This window comes from Pan paniscus, chromosome 18, assembly GCF_029289425.2.
Source record: "Pan paniscus chromosome 18, NHGRI_mPanPan1-v2.0_pri, whole genome shotgun sequence".
Lineage (NCBI taxonomy): Eukaryota > Metazoa > Chordata > Mammalia > Primates > Hominidae > Pan > Pan paniscus.
The window spans coordinates 3,249,541-3,276,341 of record NC_073267.2 but is presented as its reverse complement, the minus strand read 5'-3'; the positions used below and the strand labels follow the sequence as shown (position 1 = coordinate 3,276,341).

The window sequence follows — 26,801 nt, the reverse complement described above, 5'->3', positions numbered from 1 at the left end:
GTCTACAGACCCAGTTCCTGCATTTCTCATTTTTATTTGACAGAAAAAGTTGCTCTTGCTGTACAGATTTTAAAAAACCAAAATGCCTTTAAGAAACATGAAAAGTTGGGGGGAGGGGTTCACAACCTCATGGGGGACAGTAGGGACCAACTAATTCCAACTCCTGCCCCTTCCTTCCAAGAACACCTTACACAACCTCCAGTCCCAACCACCATCACAATCACCCCTAGGAACTTCTGGATACAAGTGGGGCCATGCCTCCCTGGCCCTGACTCCAGGCTGGGGTATCCTGAACTGTATCCTCCCCTCCCCCAACTCCCATCTGCATTCCCTCCCACCCCAAACCCCCCAGAACACATGAACCAGGAAGAACTCACGGAGATTAACATTTCACAGGAACAAAGAAAAAAAAAAGGGGAGGGAAAGGGAGCCCTCCATCCAAGGGCTGCCAAGGTTCAAAGGAGAGCAGACAAGGACCCTCCCATGGCTCTGCTGGGGAAGAAGGGACACTCCTTGTGGCTCCAGAGCATTGGGTGTGGTGGAATCCCCCAAAGACAATTTATGGAGACCTGCAACAGAAGATATGGGTCAACAGGGAGTTCCCACCCCAGCCCTCAAGGCCAGTTTCTGGGCCACTCCCAAAATGGGGCCGCCACCCACCACCACCACAACTGGCTCCCGGAAGGGGGCATCAGCCTTCCAGGACACGCACCTGGAGGAGCGGTGTCTCAGGGGCCGAGGGCTAGGTGTCTCCCTCCTGCGCTTGTGGCTGGGGGAGCGGCTGTCCCCACGCTGGCCTCTCCGGGAACCCCGCTCACTGCTGCTGCTGCAACACAGGACAGACATCAGGCCACAGGGTGGCACCACCTCAGGCACCACATAGCCACAACCACAAAGCTTTCTTCTTTGTAGAAAGCAGTGGCGGCCAGACAGGGCTGGGTGCTGACACCTGCAGTTGGCCTTACCTCTGCTGGTCCCGTGGTGAGGGCTGGGGCGAGGGACGGCGACGCTCCACAGGCGAGTAGCTGAGGGACCGAGAGTCCCTGAGGGAGTCTATTGGCTTCCGGGGGCTGCGGGACCTGGGGAACACAGTAGGACCCAATAGCACCACACTCTTTCAAGCACACGGGCCAGCACTCAGGACCACCCGCCCAGGTCCTGACCACCAAACCTCACACCACACAGGGCCAGCCTCAGACCCACCTTTGTCCGCTCACTCACCCATCCGCCCGCACACCATCCACCGAGTGCCCAGTGGGAAGGCACAGGGTGCAGCGGGGGATGCAAAGATAAAGACAGTCCCTGCCCTTGAAGGAGCTCAGTGGTGAAGAAAAGCACGCACGGCCCCGTGTGTGGGAAGCAGGGCTGGATGTGCGTGGCTCTGGGGACCCAAGGGAGGGGGACATGGGGGCAAGGCAGGGAAGGGGCAGGGCAGTCTTCTCGAAGGTGCTGTTTTGAGCGGAGTCTTGCAGAACGAGGAGTTCACCAGGCGGACAAGGAAATTCCAGGCAGAAGGAACAGCATGTCCAAAGGCATGGGCTCTCCTTAGACTGCAAGGCGCTGGGTGTGGCTGGAGCACAGGGCATGTGTGGGGGCGGGCAGGAGGAGAACACAGGGCGGGCAAGGCCCGTTGGTGAAGAGCCTCACACGCCACTCCCGCAGAGGTGGGGCTTTGTCCTGCAGGCCACAGGGCGTCCCGAAGGATTTGTGGAGTGGAGGGAAGTAGCCAGATGTGCGTTTTAGAAAGGTCCCTCTGGCTACATGTGGAAGAGAATGGCGTGGAGACGGGGAGACAGGGAGGAGGCTGTGGACAGAGTCGGGAGAAGATGATGGTGGCCAGACCAGAGCCCTGGCAGTAGCAACAGGGAGACAAAGCTAGAACCCTGGGAACAGGCTATGTGTTGAGGGAGGGAGAGGAAGAAACCAAGGACCCCCCGGTCCTGGCCTGAGCGCCGCTGTGGATGGCGCAGCCCTTCGCCAGAACAGGGTGCAACGAGCATGGGGAGAGGAGAGCAAGTGCCTCCTCCCCCACAACCAGATGCCCAAGGCCACGTGAGACACCCAACGGGGAGCTCACACCCCAGGGCCCCTTCTCTGGACAAGTCACTCCCCCACCCACCTTTCAACTCAGGCAAGACAGCACTCACCTCCGCTCACCAGGGGGTGGCTTCTTGGGGCTTGCAGGTTTGGGCAAGGCCTGAGGGCCAGGCTTAGCAGGGGAAGGGGAGGAAGACGAGGAGGAGGAGGAAGATGAGGAGGAAGAAGAGGAGGAGGAAGAGGAGGAGGAAGAAGAGGAGGAGGAGGAGGAGGAAGATGAAGAGGAGGAGCTGGAACTGGAACTGCTAGAGCGCCTCTTCCGTTTGGCTGGGGTTGGCTCCGGAGGACGTCCCTCTCGAATAGCCTCCTTTGGGGCTGGGGTGGGGCTGGGGACCCTGTGGGAAGAGAGGAGTGTCACAAGGAGACAAGCTGCCCCAGCCCCAACCCTACCTTCCTTGGCCTGGAGGAACGGCAGTAGGGGGAGGGGTGCCTGAGAAAGGCGCTGGGAGCTCTCCGAGCCACGTGAGCCAGCAATTCTCTGGAGAGCAGTGGTGCGAGCTGACCCAACCTCTGCTAACAGAAGCAACAGGCTGGGGCCCGCAGCATAAGGGATCAAGGTTAAACCTCAAGAATGTCCCTGATGGAGGAATAAGGCCTCTGGGCTCAGGTGTGGAAGCTGAAGCTGGGTAGTCTCCTTCCTCGGAGAGCCGCAGCTTGGGGAGGCCCCTGTGAGTGCAGGTTGGCTGGGGAAGGGGCCGTCCTGCCTGGAGGCAGGGAGAGGGATGGGATGACCTCTGAAGATCCTTCCAGCCCAGGGAGTTCCTCTTGAGGTCTAACTGCCATCCCTCCTGCTGTAAAATTAAGTCCATTTCCTCTAGTTCTGTCCTCTGTAGAGACGGAAAACTTATCATTATCCTCTAGAGAATGAACCTTCGGAGACTTTTATCTGTCCCATTCCTCCTCCCTCCGCCCCCTGCCCCAGCATTCTCTTCTACCCCCAGCTTGAGGGTCAAGGTCCCCATACCTCCTCCAAGAGCCAAGCACCTGTGACATGGTTTCTCCCTCCCCACTCCCCAACCCATCCCCAATACCTCCCCCACTGAAGATTTCTAAAAGTCAAGCTCCCTCACCTCTTCAGTGCCACCTCAGGTTGCACAGGAAGGCTAGAGCCCTCTGAGTCACTAGAACTGGAGCCAGAGGAAGAGGACGACGACGACGACGACGACGACGAAGAGGAGGAGCTAGAGGACGACGACGAGGAGGAGGAACTCCGCCGCTCCTTTGCTGGCTGCAGGGCGGCTAATGCAGAAGGCTGCTGGGCCCCAGTAGAGGCAGGTGGCTCCCCCACATCAGAGTGGGGCACCCCAGGGGCAGGGACAGAGAGCATGCCATTGTGATCACCAGCAGAGGACGTGGTCGTTGCCACTGCCCCAGAGGAAAGGGACAGAGACCCTGCTACAGGGGTGGTCTGGGCAATCAAACAACGGGATTGGTCTGAAAAAGCAGAAGGCACAGGAGACCTCGGCTGATCCTGTGCTGGAGGGAGAAGAGACTGTGAAGGAGCCTGGCCCATTCTAGAGGAAGGGGAGGGAGCCCGTTCAGAGGTCATCCTAGACTGGCTTGGGGCAGACGGTGGTGTTCTGGACCTAGCTCGGTCAAGGAGCGGCGGTGAGGTTCTGCCACTGACACGCTCGTAGGCAGAAAGGGGCACCCTGGGGCTGGTGAGGTTTGCACCAGACAATGCTGGAGCCATCCTAGCACTGGTGAGGCTCGCGGGGGCCAAGGCTGCAGCGGTTCTGGAGCCGGCAATATTCACAGGAGCTGTGGCATGTGCAGACCGAGGACCCACCAGGTTTGCAGAGGCTGGAGCCTGTGGTGTTCTGGAGCTGGAGGGATAGTTTGCAGCAGTTGGTGGTGTGCCAGAGCCTGTGAGACTCAGAGCTGCCAAGGCAGCTGGGGTTCTGGCCCCTGCTAGGTTCACAGCTGGGGCTGTGGGAGTGCGAGGGTCAGCCAGGTTCACAGCCGAAGGTGCCACCGCTGTTCTGGCGCTGGCCAAGTTCATGGCCGCTGCTGCAGCTGGCGTTCGAGAGTCAGCCAGGTTCACTGCTGTTGGAATGGCAGGTGTCCTGGCGCTGGCTAGGTTCATGGCTGCCGCAGAGGCTGCAGGAATCCTGCTGGCAAGGTTGGCTGCTGGGGCCGTTCTGAGACTCATGAGAGGCACCGGGGCTGGAACCTGGGACATTCTTGCAGCAAGGCCAGCAGCAGACATGGACGGAGGAGGCCGAGCGGTGCCAAGACTGATAGCTGTCAGGGCAAGTGCAATCCTGGACTGAGCATGATTTTCCGGCACAGATGTTCTCTGGTGGTCAGGTATTCGGGGACCTGGACCATCCATCATGGAGCCACCGGCTTGCTGCAGGACAGACATGGGTGTTCTAGAGCTGCCAAGGGGTTCAAGCATTCCAGGTGATCTGCAGCGATCAAGAGGTGTTGGGGACATGCTAGGACGACTGAAGCAGCTCATTCTGGAACTGTTGAGTGCTACTGGAGGTGTCCGTGAACCAGAATGATTTCTTGTTGCCGGAGGAGTAGCAGATCGTGAACGATCAGAACTACTTCCAGATGCAGAACGCCTGCGGATGGCTGGAGGAGATCTTGTTAAGGACCGTTTACCCCGAGCTGTTCGTGGAGTACGGGATCTGGAGCGGCGGCGGATAGCAAGTGGTGAGCGACTTCGAGAACGTTTGCGTGGTAACAGTGGCGTTCGAGATCTAGAGCGGCGCCGAATAGCTGGAGGTGTCCGGGACCTAGAGCGGCGGCGTGTTACTGGTGAGGTTCGAGAGCGGGACCTTCTTCGAGTTACTGGAGATGTGCGAGATCGAGATCTCCTTCGGGTGACCGGAGATGTTCTGGATCTTGATCTTCTGCGAGTGATAGGCGAAGTTCTGCTTCGAGATCGCCTCCTGGTTACTGGTGGAGTCCTGGATCTGGACCTTCTGCGAGTCACTGGTGGAGTTCTAGAACGGGAGCGGCGGCGTGTTGTTGGTGTTCTAGACCTTGAACGACGGCGGGTTACTGGTGGCGTTCTGGATCTGGATCGCCTTCTGCTCACTGGGGATGCTCTTGACCGGGATCTTCGTCGAGTCACTGAAGTCCTGGACCTTGACCGTCTCCGGCTGACTGGTGAAGTTCGAGACCTGGACCTACGTCGGCTTATCAGGGGGGTTCTGGACCTGGATCGCCGGTGAGTGGCTGGAGAGGCTCGAGATCTAGAGCGTTTCCACGGGGCTGGTGATGTGCGTGAGCGAGAACGCTTCCGACTGGTTGGGGGTGTCCGAGAGCGGCCTCTTCGGCGTCGAGAGGAGGTCCGGGAACTTTCCTGCCGGGCAGGTGACCTTGAGTGATAACCAGAGCCTCCCCTCCGCCGCCGAGTAACCCGCGACCTTGACCGGCTCCGCTGTCTTCGCCGAGAGGTTGACTGAGAAGATCCAGACCTATCTCGACGTCGGGTTGTTCTTGTTTTGTCTCTCCTTGAGCGGGAACGGGACCTCTGGAGTCCACGAGGCTTTGGCGAAGGAGAGCGGCCTCTCCTTGAGGTTGTCTTAGTACGTGGAGATGAAGCTGAGCGCCGTCGGCGTGAAGACCTTGACTTTTCGGCTGGCTCCGGGGAAGACACTGAGGGACTTCTCCGGTGCCTTGGGGGAGTTCTAGAGCGAGTTTCTGGTGAGGATGAGGCAGAGCGGCTTCTACGGGACAGTCTGGCCTTCCTTGTTAGCTCAGGAGATGATCGAGAGCTGCGACGTCGAGGTGGTGTACGAGACTTGGTCTTGGGCTCTGGTGATGACCTGGAACCTCTGCGAGCAGTTCTGGATTTGGGCGGATGTTCAGGAGAGGACTCGGTACTGCTGCTTCCTTCAGGAGAAGGGCCTCTGCCTTTGCTTGATGAACCTGATCTGCTTCGTCTAGGAAGGGCCCGAGGGGCTGGAGCTTTAGGTTCAGGAGAGGAATCAGAACCACTCTGTGCCCTGGGTGCTGCTCTTGGCTTATCTTTCACTTCAGGGGAGGAACCAGACCTACTGCGCCGAGGGGATAGTCGAGATTTGCTGTCAACCTCTGGAGATGATCCAGACCGACTCCTCTGCCGAAGTGGGGTTCGTGTCTTGGCTTTAGAATCCGGAGAAGAGTCTGACTCACTTCTTTCCTGAGGGGATGCACTGGGTTTCACATCAAGTTCTTGAGAGGATCCCGAACGACTTCTCTGCCCCAGGGGAGTCCGAGCCACAGTTTTCTGATCAACTGATGATTCTGACCCGCTTCTTTCTCTCTGGGGGGTAAGACACTTGTTGTTGAGCTCTGGGGATGACGGAGAACGACTCCTCGGCCTAGGAGTCTGAGGCAAAGCTTTCGGTTCTGGGGAAGAATCACATTCGCTTCTCCCTCTAGATGGCGTTCTAGGTATATCTTTCATTCCAGGAGAGGACCCAGACAGGCTGTGCCTCGAGGGAGTCCCAGACCCATCTCTAAGTCCTGGAGAAGACCCAGACCTGCTTCTCCTTGATGGAGTTCTGGGTAAACCATCTTTCATTTCAGGAGAAGATGCAGAACTACTTCTTTCTCTCGAGGGTGTTCTGGGTACAGCATCAAGCACAGGTGAAGAGATGCTCTGATTTGAAGACATCCCTGCCTTTTCCACTGCATCTGGGGATAACTCAGAACTGCTGTGTCTAGAGGATCTTGTCGATTGTTCTTTCATGTCTAGAGATGGATCTGTTTCCAGCTGATTAAGAAACGGTCCATTCAAATCTTCTTTAACCTCAGAAGAAAATCCAGTATTCATTTCTGTACCAAGTGGGCCTGAGTTTCTAAATTCTAAAGGTGATCCAAAGCTGTTCTCCCTGAGTGGGGAGTTAGACAGTTCTTTATGTTCTGGAGAAAAATGTGGCCCACCCCAAGATGAGGCCATTGAAGGGACTTCTACTGCTTCCAAAGAAGCCTGTGACTGGCTCTGATCAAGAGTCAAAGACACAGCAGGCCTTTCTTCTACTTCAGGAGATGATTCAAAGTTACTTGTGGACATTTCTTTAAGTTCTGAAGACAAATGAGACAGGATTTGGCCTGCGGGTTCTTCAGACTTCTCTACCACCTCCATTAACTCTTCATCTTGGCTTGACGTAGGCAATGCACTATTTTGCTCTTTTGTTTCTGGAGATGACCCAGCACCACTTCTTTCCCTTGGCGGGGTTCTAGGTGTGTCTTTGAATACCAGTGAAGACTCAGGCCTATCCTGTACTGGAAAGGGACTAAATTTGTCTTTCTGTCTAGGAGGTGATGCAGTAGCATCCTCCTGAGGGGGTAAGGCCATTTTCTCTTTTGATTCAGCAGTCTCCAATCTACTCTGCCCCAAGAGAGAATTCGAGTCTACTGTAGGATATGAAGAAGAGTCAGACTGGAACCTGCTCTGCTCAGGAGACATTCCAGATTTCAACATAGGACTCGCTGACAACTCACCTCTATCTTGTCTTATTGGAGATCTGGATGCCAGCTCAGTGATTGGAGATGAAGACCTGGACCGACCTCCCTTAGGTGATGTTTGAGATTTGCTCTGCAGAGATGGTGATTCTGAATGACTCTGTCTCACTTCTGGACTTGAAGTATCAGATATGTGGTCTGGTGAAGTTTGAGATTGTCCTTTCAGTTGCAGAGATGAGAGACCAAAATAGCTCTCGCCTGGTGGTGTGCTAGATTTTACTCCTGCACAGAGAGACAGGGATCCAGGGCAACTTTGAACTAGTGAGTCTTTAGACTTCTCTTGGGGACATGGTGACTTTGATCCAGAAAGACTTGGCCCCGGTGGAGTTTGGGCCTTTACTTTGGGGTATGGTGAAATAGACCCTGAGTGACTTTGTCTTGGCGGTGTTTCAGGTTTCACTTTGGTATCTGGTGAGGAGGACCCAGAATGACTGTATCTTGGCAACAATCTGGATTCCACATTGGAGCAGGGAGATACTGATCTGCTTTGCCGTGGAGTTGTTCTCGACGTCACCCTACTAGGACTTGGAGAAGAGGAGCCAGAATGGCTTCTTTGTCTTGGTGATATTATTGCCTTCACTTTGGGTTGTGGAGATGACGACCTAGATGGGCTCTGTCTGGGAGGTGTGCTAGATTTCACTCTAGGAGGAGAGGACCCTGAGCAGCTATGTCTAGAAGGGGTCCTAGATTTCAACTCAGGGTCAGGTGATGATTCAAAACAGCTCCGTCTTTGTGGCGTTACAGATTGCTCATTGGCCTGGGGACTTGTTATGGACCCTTGCCTCGGTGGTGTTCCAGATTTCACTTTAGGATGAGGAGATGAACTGGAATGACTTTGTCTTGATGGTGTCTTAGATTTCTGTGTAGGTGGCGGAGAAGAACTGGAGCGACTGCGTCTGGGTGGCGTTCTAGATTTAGCTTTAGGTTGGGAGGATCCAGAGCGACTGCGCCTAGCTGGTGTCTGTGACTTTTGTTTAGGGCATGGGGAAGACCCTGAAAGGCTGCGCCTCAAAGACAAGCGAGATTTTGCTTTGGACCGTGGTGAAGAGAGAGACCTGCTCCGCCTTGAAGAAATGCGAGATTTCTTCATTTCTGGGCTTGAATTGGACCTGCTTCTTCTTTGAGATGTTCTGGATTTGTTTTTCCGCTCTGAAGATGAGCCAGATCTGCCTCTTCTTTGAGGTGTTCTAGAGTGAGATCTTCCACGTCTAACTAAGCTTCTACTGCGGGATCTTCCTCGTCTTGGTGTCCTAGACCGAGACCTCCCTCTCCTGGCTGGTGTTCTGGAGCGTGAGCGACCACTGCGTCTAGCTGGGGTTCTAGAGCGTGAGCGGCCACGTCTGCCTGGGGTTCTGGAGCGTGAGCGGCCACGTCTAGCTGGGGTTCTAGAGCGTGACCTGCCACTTCTCCTGGCTGGTGATCTACTACGAGACCTGCGTCGTACTGGTGATCGGGTCCTAGATCTGCGCCTAGCAGGTGTTCTAGACCGAGACCTGCCCCTCCGGGCTGGTGTTCTAGACCGAGACCTACGCCTGGTGGGAGTTCTGGATCGTGATCTCCGCCTGGCAGGTGTTCTAGAGCGGGACCTGCCCCGGCGGGCTGGTGTTCTAGAACGAGATCTACCCCTAGTGGCTGGGGATCTAGAATGGGACCTCCCTCGCCTTGCTGACCTAGACCTGCCTCTTCTCTGGGTATTTCTGCTCCTAGACCAGCCTGGTCGCTGAGGAGACCTAGAGCGGCCACGTCGCTGGGGGCTTCTAGATCTTCCCCACCTCTGTGCAGACCTGGACCTACGCCACTGGGGAGATCGGGATCGAGAATGACCTCTCTTGGTAGGGGTTCGAGACCGAGATCGCCCTCTCTTAGCGGTGGCAGGGCTACGGGACCTCCCCATCCTACGGGAGGGGGTATGAGAATGTGATTTATCCCGTTTTGCTCGGCCATGTGAGCGATTCTTAGATGTGGGAGAAGAAGAAATCTCTCGGTGGGACCCTGGAGCTGGAGCAGGTTTAGGACTTTCTGGGGAAGAGCTGGCATGCCGAGAAACTTTGGTAGGTTGAGGGGATGGTGGGCTGCTCTCTGAGGAAGAAGACTGGGGAAGTTTCTCGGGAGACTTAGGTGGTGAACGGTCCCGAGTTGGAGAGGCCTCAGATGGGGGGTTCACTGGCTCCTGGCTTAAGGGGGTGGTTGCAAGGGGTTGTGGGGAGCCGCCATGTCGCTCAGCAAGGAGCGGAGTGGGAGCAGGTGGTTCTGGGCCTGTGCTGCTCCTTTCCGGAGAGGGGCTAGGTCGAGTTGCAGATTTCTAAGAGTGGAAGAGAGAGTAGGGATAGGGATTCATAAACGCCAAAACTTCACATCACCCCTAAGATCCCAACACCCTTTCCAATGATAACTTTTCTTTTACACACCCTCTGACCACAAGCGATCACTTTCATTCAATAACAAGGAATCATATAAAGCACAGTGGTGAAAACATATGAATATATGGATAGCCAGAATCTTAAAACTAAAAGAAACACAAAATGCAAATAACTAATGCACTACTACATTTAACAAATACCACTACAAAATGTTATAAGAACGGAAAAAAACTATCTTTAAATGGAAAAATAAGCAGTTTATCCTAAAGTGAATGGCAACTTCACCTTTGAAGAATAACTCTATTAAAGGAAAAGAAACAGCATGAATAAAGATGTGAGAACATGATTTGTGTGAAGAGTAAAAAAGCAGCCCAGGATGGGTAGAGTACAGGAAATGAGAAAAAGACCAGATTATTAAAAGCCTTAAATATAATTCAAAAGCAATAAGGAAGTAGTTAAGTTTCTGAGGTCAACCAACTCGTAATTTGGAAAGGTAACCCTGGATGACATGGAAAATTGATGATACAGGCCAAGAATTCAGACTGTAATCACTAAAGCAAGAGGAAATGATTAATGCTTAAAATTAGAACAGAAGACTACTGAAGACTATTTCAGTGTTTCATTCAAACTATTGGTGGCAACCCAATGGATTAAAAAGTTTTGGTGAGACATGACCAACATTTAATGAAAAAAGAGAAGAAACTAGAGGCATCATACGGAGTACACAGATAAGATACAACGTTTGTTCCAGTTCTATCTATGTATAAACAAGACACAATATAAAACCTAACATCCAGTGAGATTTGATTCTAAAGGGTTCACAATTCAGTCTAGTAACAACACTAAAAGTTCTGCAGATGCAGTTAAGAGAACTAGGAGAGGAATGCAGAAAAAAAAAACTGAATTTATTTATTTTAATAAGTTATTACCTCTCCCTTTCACATCACATGTCTATCCTAAATCTATACATGTGCAATCCAATGAACATCACCAACTCAGGAACATACCTCCTTCTTGTCTTTATCTTTGTCTTCATAAGGGCTGCTAGGCTGTTTCGTAGCAGGCTCCGGGCTACTAGGCCGTTGTATGCTGGTAGTACCTGGTTCACTGAAAGGCGCATCTCCCTCCCCGCGTCGCCCTGAAGCAGGGGAAGGACTTCGCCCAGTCAAGGCAGTTGTATGAGTTTTAGCTGCAGCACTTCGAGACCTGCAGGAGTTAATTGAGGACGTGGGAGAGGAAGGAAATCAGCTCAAAGGGAGAACAGAAAACCCCCTCCCCAACTCCCATCCACCTTTCCTAACTGGACAACCCTCTTCCAAAAAGCCTTTAGTCGCACAACTCAAATCATTCACTGAAATGCAAGTACAGTCCACTTTGGTTCTTCTCTTTCCAACACAATCCCAAAGAGCGTTCTCCCTCTACCCCTTTACTCACCTCCCCCAAACATCCCCAAACCATCCACCCAGCCCACTCCCTACCCGCTTCATTCACAACTCACCTCTGAGCCCACCTCCTTCAGGAAGCCTTCCCCGATTAAGGAAGCCAGGGTAAGGATTCCTTCCTCCCCCAGACACCACGAACAAACCACCACCCCCCCTATTCTGGCAGTCCATATACATCAGAACGAAACAAAAATAACAAATAAACAAAAACAAAAAAAAAAGAGAAGGGGAAATGTATATGTCTGTCCATCCTGTTGCTTTAGCCTGTCAGCTCCTAGAGGGCAGGGACCGTGTCTTCCGAATGGTCTGTGCAGCGCCTAGCACACCGTGGGCGCTCAATAAATATTAAATTAATTAACCCATCATTCCCTCTCCCTCCCTTCCTCCTGGACTACCCCTTACCGACTGCGGGAAGTATCGGAGGAGGAAGCAGAGTCAGCAGAAGTTGAACGGTGGGCCCGGCGGCTCTTGGGGGCTGGTGTTGTACTTCGAGACCTGAAGGAAGACCACCACCACAGCTCAGGGTACTGCTGTACCTGCCTTGGATTCTCCTCACGTATCCCTCAACCCTTTACCAGTCAGGGACATAACTCATTCAACTCCCTCCCACTAAGGTGGCGTTCACTTACTTCCTAAGCAAATTCCCCACAAATTCACTCACCGCTTTCGCTTTTTGTCCTTAGATTTACGTTTGCTCTTTGGAGTGGGAGACCTGGGAAATAAGGAAAAGTTGTTAAAAGTAACTTCTTTAAAAAAGGAAATAAAACCAAAAGTGAAATGGAAAGAGGGAGTGTTGACACAAGAAAGATCAAGGAATTGAGCTTCACTCCAAGAAAAAAAAATCACCACTCCACATGCCACTGCGCCCCCTATGAGTTAAAGAGCTCTTACCTATGCTTACGTTTCTTGGACTCAGATTCTGACCTGTTGGAAAAAAGAGAAGAAAAAACGTAAGAAACACCTCTGCCTGAATTCAGCAAACCTTCTCCAATCATTCAAGTATTCCCACCTCATACCTGTGCTTCTTCTTCTTTGAGCTTTTCTTTCTCTCCCGTCGAGGAGAGCTGCTCTCTGACCTGCTAAAGATGGATTCAAAAGCAAGCTCATTCTGCTTGGCTTCTTTCCTGGCCCTCCCACTTACAATCTCTCTCCTAAAAAGGTTTCTAAAACACTTGAATGTCCTAATAGCACTAATGCCCCAGACCTAAGCCCAGGACTTATTTCTTCTTTCTCCAACAAATACAAGTAACTCCTTAAGTCAACAAACCTCAAAATGAAAAAGAAAATTCCAGAATCCAAAATGCTGCTGGCCAATCTTAATTAGCAGAACTGCAAACTCAACACTTCTCCACTGAGAAACTCAGATATTTCTTCTAGTTGAGGCCTCAATGGTAACTCCCTCCTCCCTGACAACTATCTCCTGCTTTGTGGAAGCCAGAACTGTCCACTTCCAGAGAGAAAGGTACACCACAGGATTGGTCCTCTGGCTATCAGAGTCACTTTCCAACTAACTTACCGTCCTCTATCTTTCTTCTTTTTCTTCTTCTTCTGCTTTGGGGTTGGTGAGCGAGAACTGCTAGACTCCCGAACAAGGCTGGGGAAAAATGAAAAGCAGCAGAGATGGGTGGTAGAACAAACATTCCTTTCTTTTCTTTAAAAGACAAAATCTAAAAAAATAGTAATAAAAATAAAAAAATAAAAGAGTCTCGCTCTGTTGCCTCAGCTGGGGTGCAGTGGCAGCAACACAGCTCACACCGTAACCTCCAACTTGTGGGCTCAAAAGACCCTCCTGCCTCCACCTCTCCAAGCAGCCTGGAGTACAGGCATGTGCCACCACCCAGCTTTTTTTCTTTTTGTAGAGATGGGGTCTCACTACATCGCCCAGGCTGGTCTCAAACTCCTGGCCTCAAGTGATCTCCTGCCTGAGCTTCCCAAAATGCTGGGATTACACGCGTGACCCACTGTGACTAACCCTTGGACAAATTTTTTTGGACACCTCAACTTCAGAAGAACAAAATCTGAAGTTTGGGAAGAAACCAGCCCGCAAAAAGACAAAAATAGAGCAAGGAGCTTACAATCAAGAAAAGAAGCTGACAGTGGTTTCTTGGCCTTGTATACCTGTAAGGTTTGGGAGGCTCAGGAGCTGGTTGTTTAGCTTCTCGGGCACGACGCTGAGGATCAAAAGAGCTGCCATCTACGTAAGAATCACTGATGCCAAAGGCAGCACGGAGTCTTTCATTCTTCTTCTCATTTAATTCTGCCAACTGGTGAGTCTCCGTGACCCTAGAGAAAAGAAGGGCAAAAGTCTGAAGGAAATATAAAGGACAGAGCCATATTCAGAACACAAATATAAGCAGGAGCCAAATAAGGCATGGGAAAGGCAGACGAAAGCAGGGAGGAAGTCCCATGTAAGGAAAAGGACAGCAGCAGCAGCCAGCAGCCAGAGTAGAGTCCAGAGTCATCGAGGGAGAGCGCAACACTCACGCTGGCCTCTGCCCTGGGGTCTCCTCCTTGCCCCCAGGGTTCACATCCTTCTCCAGCAACATGAGTCGAAAGGTCGCCACTTTTTCCTGAATTTGCTGTTCCTCGTACCTGAAGAACAAATCCCCTTCAGGGTTAAGCTCGACAGGACACTTTCCCCAGTCCCAGGTTTCCATTTCCCTCATTCCCAAAAGGGGCCCCTCCCTCTCCATGCACACACAGAACTTTTCGCTCACCCAAAAGTCCCTTCTGTCTGATCTTTTCCCATCATCTTTCTTCCCTCTACTTACTACTCCCTCTAGAACAGTGGATTTTAAATATGCTACACCTCAGGGACCAAAAGAAAAAAGTTAAGCAAGCAGGGTTCCAAGTGCTCCTCCCCAACTTCAACAAGATTGTGCCTTTTACTTCCTGGGATTCCAAAGTAAGGGATACTGTATAAAAGGATCACCATTGCTGAAGTTTAAAACCACTGCTCTAAAAGAGTTTTCTGCCTTAATGTGCTCCTTTTCCAAAATTTCCCTTCCCAGCCCATGATTCCCACTTCTTCACGTATTCTTCTAATTCCTCTTTTCCTGCCTATGCTACTTTCCAAGGCCTCAATCCTTACATCCATTTATCTTCTTCTTTTCTACCAATGACAACACCTATCAGCTTACCTAGCTCCTCTACCTGGTCTCTGCTTTCCCATCTCCTTCCTTAAAACACATTTTTGTTCCTCAATGGCCCCTCCCTTCTCCCACGTGCCTCCATTTAGTACCTCAGGCTCCCATCTATGCCCCAGACACGCAGCCTTCTCATTTCCCACTCTGCACTGTCCCTTAACTGTTTTCACTTCTCTAGAGCTCATTTGCCTCCTCCCCTACCACAACTCTTTGCCAGGCCTCTTTCAACCACCCTAAGCTCCCTATACATCCCACCTAACACCCCCAGCTCTGCACTCATTCAGTGCTCGACTCTCCCCCAGCTCTCCCTCACCCCTGCTCTTCCATCATCTCCTCCAGCTCGAGGCATCGCAGCTCGACGCGCCGCTTGCGCTCGTGGTCCAGGATGTCAGGATTAGGCCGCTTCACCAGGGCAGCCTCCAGGCGCCGCAGTTCCTCCTCTCCCTTGTAGTCAGGCCGCTCACCCCGGCGGCCCCGCACCAGGGACAGGTTGCGCTGGACGTAGCCGTTGGTGCCGCTGCCCCGGGGCGTCGGCAGCCCGATCCCGTTGTACATGGCCCCGTGCCCGGGGGGGGCACCACCGCTCCTGAGGGGGAGCGGGGAGACACGGGTCAGGCCCCTGGCCCCAAACTAACCACTTACCGCCCCACACCCAAGTCCCTGCTCTCCTTCATCCCTAATTCAACATTGATCTTCACACTAAGTCTTCGCTGTATAATGCTCCACCATCCTCCTGGTCTCCCAAGAAAACCACTTCTTTGCCCTTCCAAATTTCCTTTCTACCAAATCACAGCCCAGTTCTTACAACCCTTCTCTCAATGCCCTTGCACAGAATTCTAAATAATCCCTCCCTGCACCTAAATTTTCTTCTTTTTACACCCTAGGCAAACAAGGATCTTGTTCCTCTAAAATCTCTCCGCACTGTCCCTTTTTGTTCTCCTTTGGCCCCAAAATGCACAAGTGGTGTCTTTACCAACTACTCTAATTCCTAACCTCTGGTAACCAACCAAAGCCTCCTGGTCACAACAAACACCAGACATAGATCTGTGGCACCCAACGGCCTCTAGTCCATGTCCAAAGACTCTCCCAAAAACTTACCTACGGATTTCAGACCACCCTATACGAATATGAAATAAACTACACAGCCCCTAGGTATCTGAACAGCAGACTAGTTGGTTCAGAATGTGCAGCCTCACACCCCAACTAAAGGCCAGCATGCACATCAGAAACACACATGAACCCTGGATAATCGTCATATACTTCACCTCCCAGGTAAGGGCCATTTCCTTGATTCCAAATATTTAAAGATCCTATCAACTATCCTGATATTTTATTCCTCCAATTTCCTTCCTCTCAATAGGATTTACCACAATTTGCAGTTCCTCCCTGTCTTGCCAGCTGTCAAATATTACCTGTTTTCAACTCTGCTCTATTTAAACACATCAAACCAGTTTCCTCTGTTCCAACCGTTTCCATACCTTCTCTATATACCTTGCCCTAAATCTATCTAGAAACCCTCTCTATACCCCACTTTCATTAATGTCCAACCGTTGGCTTTCCCCACCAATCCCCTGGATAGCACTTCCTAGTTTTTCTCTCTCAGCCCTGCCTCTTCCTTCTCTCCTGTGTTAACCCCATGCCTCCTCCCAGGTTCTAGCCTTTCAACTTGTCCCAACCCTAACGTGATTCTGAAAAATTCTCAAGTCCCAGCTTTCCTGGTTAGATTCCTTGGCTACACATACTCTATTCCTTTCTCCTATTACATATACTCTCTTTCTCACCCTCATCCTCTCCAAGATAGTTTCCTAAAACATGCATATATGAGAAAATACTACTAAGAAAAAACCCTAAGGAATAGGTAAAGTGGAGAAAGTAATCAAAGATGTAAAAGAACTGGGTAGAAGGGAAGGATGCATTTAGAAAATTCCAGAATGAAGAAGCATCATACAAATGTTTGGAAAAATGTACTAGCGCATGCGCCTAAGGATGGGTCCCTACCCAAGCCCAGTAGCAGACCCAATATTGAAAGCAGAAGGTGACAGAAGAGGCTAAACCTGGATAAGGCAAGCAGAAATCCAGGAAAAAATGAAAAACTTTATGGCTCAAAAAATCAATTTCTCTACACCCCAATCCTCGTTTTCATCTTCTAGTACCAATACTCCTCACGGTTTAAAACTAGGTCCTTCTTCGCCTCTCCCCTAGCCCACTTAATTTCTGCTTCCCCTGCAGCATGTTTTTGACCTGCACTTAATTCTTCAGCTTAACCATTCACCCACACTTCCATACCACCTCACACAAAAATCCCCCCACTCCTTAAGAAAGGAAAACCAGGCCGGGTACGGTGGCTCACGCCTGTAACACCAGCACTTCGGGAGGCCGAGGTGGGCGGATCACCAAATCAGGAGATTGACACCAGCCTGGCCAACACGGTGAAACTCCATCTCTACCAAAAATACAAAAATTAGCTGGGCGGCGGCGATCGCCTGTAATCTCAGCAACTCCAGAGGCTGAAGCAGGAGAATCGCTTGAACCCGGGAGGCGGAAGGTTGCAGTGAGCCGAGATCGCGCCACTGCACTCCGGCCTGCCAACAGAGCTAGACTCCGTCTCGGAGAAAAAAAAAAAAAAAGAAAAACCAGTAGGTGCTAAGCAAAGGATATTAGGTCACAATGTTTCGGAGAACTTTTAGGGAATGAGCCACCTAGTCTACCCCACAAAAAAAGACGACGACCCCACGGCATCTAAGGGGTGTGTTAAGACACAGAAAGAAGGAAGATCAACACCACACACAAATCACCAAACCAAACGATATTATAAAACTCTTAAAGTGGGGGCCATAGACAGTGGATATGCAAAAGTTACCCAAGTTAAAAGCAGAAAGTAAAAAGTACAAAGGAAGACAAAAAGACCCTTTTCTGTTGGGAAATTATCTGAGTGGTAAGCTAACAATGAAGTAGAAAAATATATTTAAATTCAACAGTAAAATATGCAAAAAAGAAAACGGTACCAAAAGGGGAGAAAAAGGGGAGACAAGGGTTGTCCAAGAAAATGGACATCAGCAAGCACAGCCAGCTCAGCACCGGGGCGCTCCAGAGCGGCTGAGTGGACACAAAGAACCCAGAAAGCTAAAATAGTAGCTTTAGAAGAGCCCTAAGCCCACGCACTTAGGATGAAAGGCAACACAACACTCTGAAATTCTGATCCAGATTCGTCCTAACTGAAGCCGAGTGGAAACCAAGCTTCAGAAGAGCTGTGTGCCAAATAACGCCTGAAACCAACCAGAAAACTTATATATGAGTCTGGCGTTTTCTTCCCAACGAAGGTCTCCAAAAGCCTCCTTAGTTTTAACACGAATTCTCGGGAAACGTTGAAAAAGTGTAAAAAGGGAACGCACGGTCTACCTTACAAATGTAAACTGAACACGTTCACTTACTCGTCACAGTTTTTAAGATTTGGGGTTTCTCCCCGCCACTAACAACTCAAGGCTGACAGCCAGGAATCCTAAACCATTTAAATCCGGCCCACGAAGTTCAAGGCCCTCCCCGCAGCGCCGGGTGCCTATTTTCGGCCTTGCGGAATGGGGGAGGGGGCTGCGCGGCGTCCCGCAGTCTGGGAGGCCCCCGACACGGGCAGCCCAACGCCGAAGAGAAGCCCGAGGAAAGGAGATCTGGAACCAGGGGCAAGGGTCCAGGAGCAAGCCCCCCGCCGCCGCCCCTTCCCCGCCACTTAAGGGCCGAAAGCGGCAGCTGCAGGAAGGCCACCTCGGCGGCACATGTTGGGGGGAGGAGTGAAGCCGAGGCGCGCGCCCTCCCCCCTCACCAAGGGCGCTCGCGAACCCGAGTACAGGCGGCTGCGAACGCCGTTGTCATGGGGGAGGGGCGGGGGGGGTGAAGCCCGCGCGCGACAGGAACGGCGGGAAGGGGGAAGGGAGGCGAGGGCGTCCGCGCCAGCGAAGGGCGTCGAGCGCGCGTGCGCGCGGAGGAGCTCGGCTGCCTGGGCCGTTTTCCGCGCGCTTTGGCCTCGCGCCGGGGCCGCCGCCCCTCCCCCACCCGGCTCGCTGGCTCCCTCACCCTCTCACCCGCCGCCTCCGCCCGCCGCCTCCGAGGGGGAGAGGTCTTGCCGCCGCCGCTGCTCGAGCTCCCGAGTCCCTCGGGCCTGGGGCCGCCGCCTCGCCTCGCCGGTCCGCCCGCCTCAGCCGACGCCGACGCCTCCTCGCTTCCTCAGGGGCCGCAACGGGCTCCGACTGCGCCACTCGCACCCCGCCTGGGCCGCGCTGCGCGTCAGCACGACTAACTGCGTGCGTCAGCACGCAAACGCGCGTCGCGGGGCCTGCCGGGAACTGGAGTGCGCCCCGCGGCCTTTTGCGCAGGCGCCGAAGCCACACCGCGAAGTACCGTTTTTTCAGGCACAAGGAAGGTTTCACCCCGTTGCCGAAAGACTAAGCGTCCCGTTGGCCAGTGCAACGAAGAACGGAGGAAGCGACGTAAGACACCGCGTATTCGTAGGCCTTCCGCTGCGGGGAGGAGCACAGGGCCTAGCGGCAGCAAAGCGACGCCCGAGCGCGTCTCGTCTCCCGCTGTCGATGCAGAGCGTTCTGGGAGTTGTGGTTCGGGCGTGTCGCGGAGCCCGGATGTAATTTCGGCTCGGGGCGTGGCGGCCATTTTGTCTCCCCATGTTGGGAGACGATATCCCAGGCGCGGTGGTGCTGCCGCTTTCGTGTGACTTTGGGTTTCCCGAGCGAGCCCGCAGCTGCACAGCAGTCCGCCTTCCCGTACCCGAGAGAAGCCGCCTCAGACCCCAGCCAGCGGGCACCGCCGGAGGCCCCGAGCCTGGCTGCAGGCCCTAGACCTGCACCAGGGGCCCAACCAGTTACCCGTGGCATGGGCCACGTTCTCCCGCTGTAGACCGGGCTGGGGCCCGACGGCTGCCCCTGGGGGAGGAGTTTTCTTAGCTTCCGGTAGGGCAGCCAGGCCGGGGTCCCACCAGACCCAGGACGTGATATCGGTGAAGCGGCACATACAGGAACAAGGCAGGAGGAAAATAATAAGCACCTTAAAGTTTCCACTTTTCGGTACCGAACTTCCTGTTAATGTTTCTAAGCCCGTGATTCTGGGCCTGATAATCAGCCAGCCGTCCTCACAGCAGAGTTGTAAGACGCTGGGCTGCTCAAGCACAAGTTCATATCTAGACCCACCGCTGGCGAGCAGCCCTGGACGTCCCGCTTAGCTGTCCTAACCAACTCAGGTGGCCTTGATCCGCAACAGGACGCGGTACCACGTAATGAACTGTCCATTTGAGTGCAAGGATTTATATTTGTTATTACGATTCGGGGGTGTTTTTAAGAGGCAGGGTTTTGCCCAGGCTGTTCTCGAATTTGGGGCTCAAGCGATCCTCCGACCTCAGCCTCCCAAGTAGCTGGGACTACCCGTGCATGACACCCTATCTGGCCCTTGTTTTTTGTTGTTGTTGTTCTTTCTTTTTTCACGTGGTTTCGCACTTGTCACCCAGGCTGGAGTGCAATGGTGTGTTGTCGGCTCGCTGCAACCTGTCTCTCAGGTTGAAGTGATTCTCGTGTCTCAGTCTTCCGAGTAGCTGGGATTACAGGCGTGTGCCACCACGCCTGGCTAATTTTTGTATTTTTAGTAAAGACGGGGCTTCACTATATTGGTCAGACTGGTCTCGATTTCCTGACCTCAGGTGATCTGCCCACCTCAGCCTCCCAAAGTGCTGATATTACAGGCGTGAGCCACCACGCCCGGCCCGAATCCGGCTTTAAGATTTGTTTTTCACTTGCCCGTGGGAGGATGTACTTAGCTCAGATGCTAGAGCCGGGAGACCCTCCCCCCCACCACCCCCATCTTCTGCAGGAGCTCTGATCGCAGATTTGAGTGTCTGAACTCTGCATCTGTGGACGGTGCTTCTGTAAGCCGGCCGCAACTCTGGAGTGGCATAGTAAAGTGGCAAAGGCTTTGCCTTTCTGGTTAAAGACCCCAGCACCTCCAGTGAGACCCTTTCCTGTACCCCCACTGATATTCTTTGTGGAATGTTTTGTGCATGAGTCAGCACATTTAATGCCCGTGAATAGTGACAAAACATGGTTTGCAGTACCCTAATGACTGATGATGCTGAGAATCTTTTCATGTGCTTGTTGGCCGTTTGTACATCTTCTTTGGAGAAATTTCTCTTCGTGTCTTTTGTCTATTTTATTTTTTTGGGACAGAGTCTCACTCCTAACCCCGGGCTGGAGTGCAGTGGCACGATCTCCACGCACTACAATTCTTGTACCTCAGCCTCCCAAGTAGCTGGGATTACAGGCGCACGCCACCACCCAGCTCATTTTTGTATTTTTAGTAGAGGTGGAGTTTTTTGTAGAGATTGTGTCTCCCTGTGTTGCTCAGGCTGGTCTTGAACTCCTGGGCTCAAACTATCCTCCCGCCTTAACCTCCCAAAGTGCTGGGATTACAGGTGTGAGCCATGGCACCCAGCCCTAGAATGATTTTTTAGTTTCCCTTTAAACTTTATTTTTTTATTCACTGTAGTGTGGTGGACGGTGGTGCCCCAAAACTTCACAACCACCTAGACATTCGGAAGGTGACCTTATTTGGAATAAGAGATTTTGCAGATATAATTGAGTTAAAGATCTGAGGATGAAATCATCATGAATTTAGGGTAGGCCGTAAATCCAATGACTGACATCCTTACAAGAAGACAAGAGGACACAGGCACCCGGGGGAAGAGGCCGTAGGAGACCCAGGCAGAGATTTGGAGCGGTGCCCATGCCGGGGATCTCCAGGAGGAGCCAGAAGCTGGAAGAGGCCCTGCAGATCCTCTCCCAGAGCCTTTGGAGGAGGCACAACCCTATCCACACCTTGGTCTCCACCTTCTGGCCTCCAGAGCTGTAGGGGAACCCACTTCTGTGGTTTGAAGCCACCAAGTTCGTGGTGACTTATGGCAGCCCTAGGAAAGTGACATGCACAGGTAAACCACATTCACTGCAGAAAATATACAAATCAGCAAAAAGAAAAAAAGCACACAGGGGCACCACCCCCAGAGACAGCCATCGCTGACATCCTAGCGGCTGTCACCTCGGAGTGATGTTCCTAAAATGCAAACTTCTGAACTGCTTAAAACTCTTCCAGACACCCTCAGGTTGACATCACAACTCCTTTGTTGGGCCTTCCAGGGCTGGTCCTTCCCGTGGCCTCTTTTCCCTCCGTTCTGTGACAATCCATGATGGGCACACTTGCCTATGCTTGTTCTCCCAGGCAGTGGCCTTGTGTGGGCCTTCAGCTTCCAGTTCCATGGCCTGGGGGAGGACCCTGTGGTGCAAGCATTCCTCCAGACCCCCCTGGCGTGGGGCCCAAGACTGGGAAGCCTTTGGTGAGTGGAGCCCCTCCCATTTGCACACTGGCTTCCTGGAGCTTACATTACAGATAACTAGACAATTACCAGCCAGGACAGGTGCTAGGGAGGATGGGAACAGGGTAGGGGGGTGAGGACGATGTCTGCAAAAGCATCCTGCCCTCCAGAGGGAGACCAGACCTTCAGGAAGGACAATCCCTGGGGTTAATGCCATAGCCTCCCACCTCCCACCTCCCAGCTGCCTGGGAGGGTTTCTCGAATTACCTTTTTATCTGGAGACCCCAGCCCCCATCCAACCCCTCCCACAGGGCTGCAAGCAGGGTCTCTTGAGAGGCCTTCTGGCTTCCAGGCCCCATGTGTGCTCCCAGCCTTCTGGGCAGGATGGACTGAGGCTGGTCCTCAGCGCAGGCATGGTGGGGCACACGGCAAGCAGAACAAGTGCCTGGGCCCTCTCTGTGCAGTACCCAGACCCCAAAAGTACTTGGCTCTGAACCTCTGAAACATGCCCTGGTTCCTGTACCCAGGACAAGCAGATATGAAACACTGGAAATGAGTGCCGGGAGGAATGGCCTTCCACGTGCAGCTGGCATGGCCCATGTCCAAGCCACTTCAGCGGCTCTTTCTGGCCTTGGTGTAGCACACCTGGTGAGGTCGATACCGTCCAGCCACCCCTTTCTTTTCTGGAGGGGGAGGAGGGATATTCTTTGTGATGTAAGGGTTTAGAGAGCTTTTAAAGCACTAATTGGGGCCAGGTGTGGTGGCTCACGCCTGTAATCCCAGCACTTTGGGATGCTTGGGGCCCAGGAGTTCAAGACCAGCCCTGGGCAACATAGTGAGACTCCCCCCACCACCTCCCATTTCTGAAAAACAAACAGAGAAAAGCACTCATTTTATTTTCTTTCTTTTTTTTTTTTTTTTTTTGAGACGGAGTCTCGCTCCTTCGCCCAGGCTGGAGTGCAGTGGCGCGATCTCAGCGCTCACTGCCAGCTCCGCCACCCAGGTTTATGTCATTCTCCTGCCTCAGCCTTCCGAGTAGCTGGGACTACAGGCGCCCACCACCATGCCTGGCTAATTTTTTTGTATTTTTAGTAGAGAGGGGGTTTCGTCGTGTTAGCCAGGATGGTCTCGATCTCCTGATGTTGTGATCCGCCCGCCTCAGCCGCCCAAAGTGCTGGGATTACAGGCGTGAGCCATCGCGCCCGGCCAAGCACCATTTTATTTTCTTAAGATTCCTAGTCTCTTTGAAAGAGGTTACAGTCATAAATTTACAAAATTTCTTTTTTGTTGTTGTTGTTTTTTGGGAAGGAGTCTCGCTCTGTCACCTAGGCTGGAGTGCAGTGGTGCTATCTTGGCTCACTGCAAGCTCCGCCTCCCAGGTTCATGCCATTCTCCTGCCTCAGCCTCCCAAGTAGCTGGGACTACAGGCACCCGCCACCACGCCCTGCTAATTTTTTGTGTTTTTTTAGTAGAGACAGGGTTTCACTGTGTTAGCCAGGATGGTCTCCATGTCCTGACCTCATGATCCACCCGCCTTGGCCTCCCAAAGTGAAATTTACAGAATTTCAAAGCCTAGCACAATGGCACACCTGTGATCCCAGCTGCTTGGGAGGCTGAGGCTGGAGAATCACTTGATTGAGCCCATGAGTTCGAGACCAGCCTAGGCAACATAGCAAAACCCCATCACTACAAAAAGTAAGTAAATTATGAAAATCCAATTGAATTATGACTGCCAAGCTTGACGCTTTTGTATTTAAAAGTACTCTTTAAAAAAAAACTCATAAAAGATGCATCAGACAAACGCATCACTTAATAATTATAAAGTAATGAATATATAAAGACACACTTCCTCAACTGCCTGACGTCTCAGCCCACTCTGCAGAGCGCCCGGAGCCGTAACAGGAGCCCCTCCAGTGCAGCCTCCGCAGAGTGTCCCTGCAGGACTGGAGCCACTCAGAGACGTCCGTGTTCAGGCACTATTGGCACAACTTCATCAGATTTTAAAAATGCAGGCTGGGCACGGTGGCTCATGCCTGTAATCCCAGTACTTTGGGAGGCCAAGGCGGGCGGATCACCTAAGGTTGGGGGTTCGATACCAGCCTGACCAACATGGAGAAACCCCATCTCTACTAAAAATACAAAATTAGCTTGGCATGGTGGCGCATGCCTATAATCCCAGCTACTCAGGAGGCTGAGGCAGGAGAATCGCTTGAACCCGGGAGGTTGCAGTGAGTCGAAATCATGCCATTACACTCCAGTCTGGGCAACAAGAGCAAAACTCTGTCTTAAAAAAAAAAAAAATGCAGCCTGGCCAACATGGCAAAACCCTGTCTCTGCTAAAAATACAAAAGTTACTCCAGCATGGTGGTATGCACCTGTAGTCCCAGCTACTCGGGAGGCTGAGGCAGGAGGATCACCTGCGCCTTGGGGGGTTGAGGCTACAGTGAGCCGTGATCGTGCTGCTGCACTCCAGCCTGGGTGACAGAGTGAGACTCTGTCCCCTCCCCCCAAAAAAAAAGCCTAAATGCCCATCTACAGGAAATGAGTTAAATTCATTTGAAATTCATTAATTATGAAATTGGGCCCACCTGGTTGATGACATGATTAATGTAACTCATGAATCACTGAATAAAGAGGAGCTCTGCGACCGGGCACGGTGGCTCATGCCTGTAATCCAAGCACTTTGGGAGGCCAAGGTGGGTGGATCACCTGAGGTCAGGAGTTCGAGACCAACCTGAGCAACATGGTGAAACCCCATCTCTACTAAAAATACAAAAATTATCTGGGTGTGATGGTGGGCGCCTGTAATCCCAGCTACTCTGAAGGCTGAGGCAGAAGAATCTCTTGAACCCGGGAGGTGGAGATTGCAATGAGCCGAGATCGTGCCACTGCCCTCCAGCCTGGGCGACAGAGCGAGACTCTGTCTCCAAAAAAAAAAAAAAAAAATGGAGCTCTGCATTCTCCTGGTGCTCAAGGCACCAACCATGTCAGGCAACATTGTCATCAGGCTAGTAGGTGGGTGCAGAGATGCAGGGGCAGGTAGGTGGCAGACAAATCGAGGCAGCACCCAGGAGCCCTAGCAGCTTCCCTGCTCCAGCTTGGTGACCGCAGCCAGACGCGCCCACCCCTCAATGCTGCACCGGGAGCCTGTGGAAACCTTTGTGACCCAGGTTCGGCTCATGGGCCAGGACACGATGCACTTCCCCTCGGCAGGGACAGTGCCCGGCACAGTGCCTGCAGCCTTCACACAGCTCAGCTCTTCTTTCTGGGAGCTAGGAAGCTGTCAGCTTAGCTCTCTGTGAGTGGGGTTTTTTAAATTCTGTTTGCAGTCAGAGCTTATGGTCCCAACACACAAATCCCCACCTATGGGGCTGTCAAGGAGGCACAGGGCCCACGCCCATCCCTCCAGGTGCCCTTCTGCAAGTGACAAGCACCCACAGCCTCAGGGGAGTCCTCAGTCCCCCAGCTGAGCGTGTTGCTCTCTGCAGGGTTGGGTGCCCGAGGTGCCTAAACCAGGGAGGAAGATCGTCTAGTGGGCTGTATGCCCAGCACCACTCAAGGCCGTAGGTGCGAATGTGGATTCCAGTCCTCGGGGGCCCTGGAGAGGGGACCTTTCCATACCTGGGGTGTAGGAACAGTGGGAGGCAGATGTAGGGAGAGGAGAGCTTGCACAGCCAGGCAGGGGCAGGAAGTAGGGGGCTGAGACACAAAGGGTGGTCAAGATGTAGTCCCTCTCCTGTAGGGGTCTCATCGACCCCTGTACACTAAAGACTCTGTCTCCATCTGTGCTGTGCGGGGTTTGCTAGGTGAGGTCTCCAGTGCCTGAAGCCCTGTGTGCCAGCGCTGGGTCTACCCCAGAGCCCCACGCACCTTCCAGGTCAGCCCCAGTGGTCAGTGCTGCTGTCTTCCTCTGTGATACACAGCCGCAATTCCCCCCTCCCCAGCTTCCCTCCAGGCCAGTGTGGCTGATTTTGCCCACCCAGGAATGCCCTGTGCAGAGGCCCCTCCAGGCAGGTACCTGCAGGGCTGAGGAGGGCTTGTGAGCTCCTGAGTGGCCCAATCTGCCCCCAGAGAAGGTTGGCTCCAATACCGTTACTTGATGACAGACCAGTCCCTGTGTTTTGAGCAGAAAATGTTCCAATACAGAGCGACTCCAAATGTTCAAAAATACAAAGCGTGTTGGGAGGAGTCTGGCTTGCTGCCCTTCCCCCCTTACCTGTCCCACCCCAGTGGGTCAGCCTGGGGTTGGTTTCTCCCATGCCTTGTGTATCTTTGGACAAACCCCCCTGTGGCTGTCTGCCTTCCTCATGGCACAGGCCAAGCTGTGTCGGGAGCATGCTGCGCTGCCCTGGCCCGGAGGGACATCTCTGTCACAGCATAAATGCATCTGTGACCTGGTCAATGGGGTCACTCTGCCCTCCGCAGCCAGGTACTAATTGTTCCCTGCCTGTAGTGCCCAGATGCCTGTTCAACAAAACTTTGCTGCCAGAGCGTGTTGCTTTTTTTTTTTTTTTTTTTTTTTTTTTTGAGATTGAGTCTCACCCTGTTTCCCAGGCTGGAGTGCAGTGGCGTGATCTTGGCTCACTGCAACCTCTGCTTCCCGGGTTCAAGCAATTCTCATGCCTCAGTCTCCTGAGTAGCTGGGATTACAGCCACATGCTACCACACCCGGCTAATTTTTGTATTTTTAATAGAGACGGGGTTTCACTATACTGGCCAGGCTGGTCTCAAACTCCTGACCTCAAGTGATCCACCTGCCTTGGCCTCCCAAAATGCTAGGATTACAGACATGAGCCACCATGCCTGGCCCAGGGTGTGTTGCTTTTTGCCCCTCTCCCCAAGAAGTTTGCGTTTCCGTGTTGTGAGACTGAGGATCCTCTGTACACGAGAGGTCATTTTAATTTCCCTTCCTGTGAACTGTGTGTGCAGA

The 26,801-nt window shown here is 52.6% G+C and overlaps 1 protein-coding gene across 12 annotated transcripts; it reads right to left on the bottom strand.

Moving 5' to 3' along the window:
* Nucleotides 1-14: 14 nt before the first annotated feature.
* SRRM2 (serine/arginine repetitive matrix 2) lies at nucleotides 15-18,730 on the bottom strand. 12 transcript variants are annotated; one of them, XM_003805549.6, is made up of 15 exons: nucleotides 18,591-18,728; nucleotides 14,828-15,100; nucleotides 13,853-13,960; nucleotides 13,487-13,651; nucleotides 12,885-12,962; nucleotides 12,385-12,447; nucleotides 12,260-12,292; nucleotides 12,030-12,080; nucleotides 11,771-11,863; nucleotides 10,934-11,132; nucleotides 3,168-9,868; nucleotides 2,148-2,432; nucleotides 966-1,079; nucleotides 713-826; nucleotides 15-569 (listed from the first exon to the last, which is right to left on the bottom strand). In XM_003805549.6, the coding sequence occupies exons 2-15, from the start codon at nucleotides 15,067-15,069 to the stop codon at nucleotides 560-562; spliced, it is 8,256 nt and encodes a 2,751-aa protein (XP_003805597.4). In that variant the 5' UTR covers nucleotides 15,070-15,100; nucleotides 18,591-18,728; the 3' UTR covers nucleotides 15-559. The 12 variants fall into 12 exon arrangements, with proteins under 12 accessions (XP_003805597.4, XP_008970821.4, XP_054956605.2 ...); XM_008972573.4 differs by having other exon boundaries at nucleotides 713-823; XM_055100630.2 differs by lacking the exon at nucleotides 15-569 and having other exon boundaries at nucleotides 789-823; nucleotides 966-1,804.
* Between the last annotated feature and the right edge of the window lie 8,071 nt (nucleotides 18,731-26,801).

What these genes read in the sequence shown, in the direction of transcription:
- SRRM2 (XM_055100630.2), bottom strand. Translation starts at nt 15,069, where the DNA reads ATGTACAACGGGATCGGGCTGCCGACGCCCCGGGGCAGCGGCACCAAC. An exon ending in TCAAAGAAGAAGAAGCACAG is followed by an intron (nt 12,293 to 12,384) that starts GTATGAGGTGGG and finishes TTTTTCCAACAG; the next exon opens with GTCAGAATCTGAGTCCAAGA. An exon ending in CCTGAGGTGGCACTGAAGAG is followed by an intron (nt 2,433 to 3,167) that starts GTGAGGGAGCTT and finishes CTCTTCCCACAG; the next exon opens with GGTCCCCAGCCCCACCCCAG.